The sequence below is a fragment of the Egretta garzetta genome, unplaced genomic scaffold (assembly GCF_000687185.1).
Source record: "Egretta garzetta isolate BGI_Z169 unplaced genomic scaffold, ASM68718v1 scaffold69, whole genome shotgun sequence".
NCBI lineage: Eukaryota > Metazoa > Chordata > Aves > Pelecaniformes > Ardeidae > Egretta > Egretta garzetta.
Window position 1 is genome coordinate 2379380 of NW_009260790.1, and position 624 is coordinate 2380003.

The window sequence follows — 624 nt, forward strand, 5'->3', positions numbered from 1 at the left end:
CCCATCCCTCATGTTAGCCAGATGTAGCTGGCCTCACCTGAGCTCTGAGATCTTGGCAAGTCAGGACATTGAAGCGCAAGGCCTTGAAGCGCTTCTCCAGCTTCTTGCGGTCCACGTTGGAGCCGACTCGAGTCGACAGATTCGAGTCTCTACTGAAGTTGACATTGTTGATGATCAGGCAGTGTCCGCACGGGTCCGCTTTCAGCTCATACACCTGGCAGGTACATGTCACAATTAAACACCCTCTTGTTTGGAGCACTCCCTGGCTAATCCCGTGGGACGCAACACCAACGAGGAATGGGAGTCCTTAAAGTCCTGCAGATGACACGAATCTAGGCAGGAGTGATCATCTGCTGGAGGGGAGGAGGACTCTGCAGAGGGATCTAGCCAGGCTGGATCCATGGGCCCAGACCAATTGGGTGAGGGTCAACAAGGCCAAGGGCCAGGTCCTGCACGGGGGTCACAACAACCCCATGCAACACTACAGGCGTGGGGAAGAGGGGCTGGAAAGCTGCCTGGCAGAAAAGGACCTAGGGGTGATGGTTGACAGCTGACTGAATATGAGCCAGCAGGGTGTCCAGGTGGCCAAGAGGGCCAATGGCATCCTGGCTTGTAGGAATGGTG

The 624-nt window shown here is 55.9% G+C and overlaps 1 protein-coding gene across 1 annotated transcript in view; it reads right to left on the reverse strand.

Moving 5' to 3' along the window:
* The window catches only part of CASP9 (caspase 9), a 10487-nt gene that overhangs the window by 8095 nt on the left and 1768 nt on the right, over positions 1-624 (reverse strand). Inside the window, exon 4 of the mRNA XM_035901914.1 lies at positions 38-214. Coding sequence (XP_035757807.1) covers positions 38-214 — 177 coding nt within the window. The remainder of the gene's footprint in view (positions 1-37; positions 215-624) is intronic.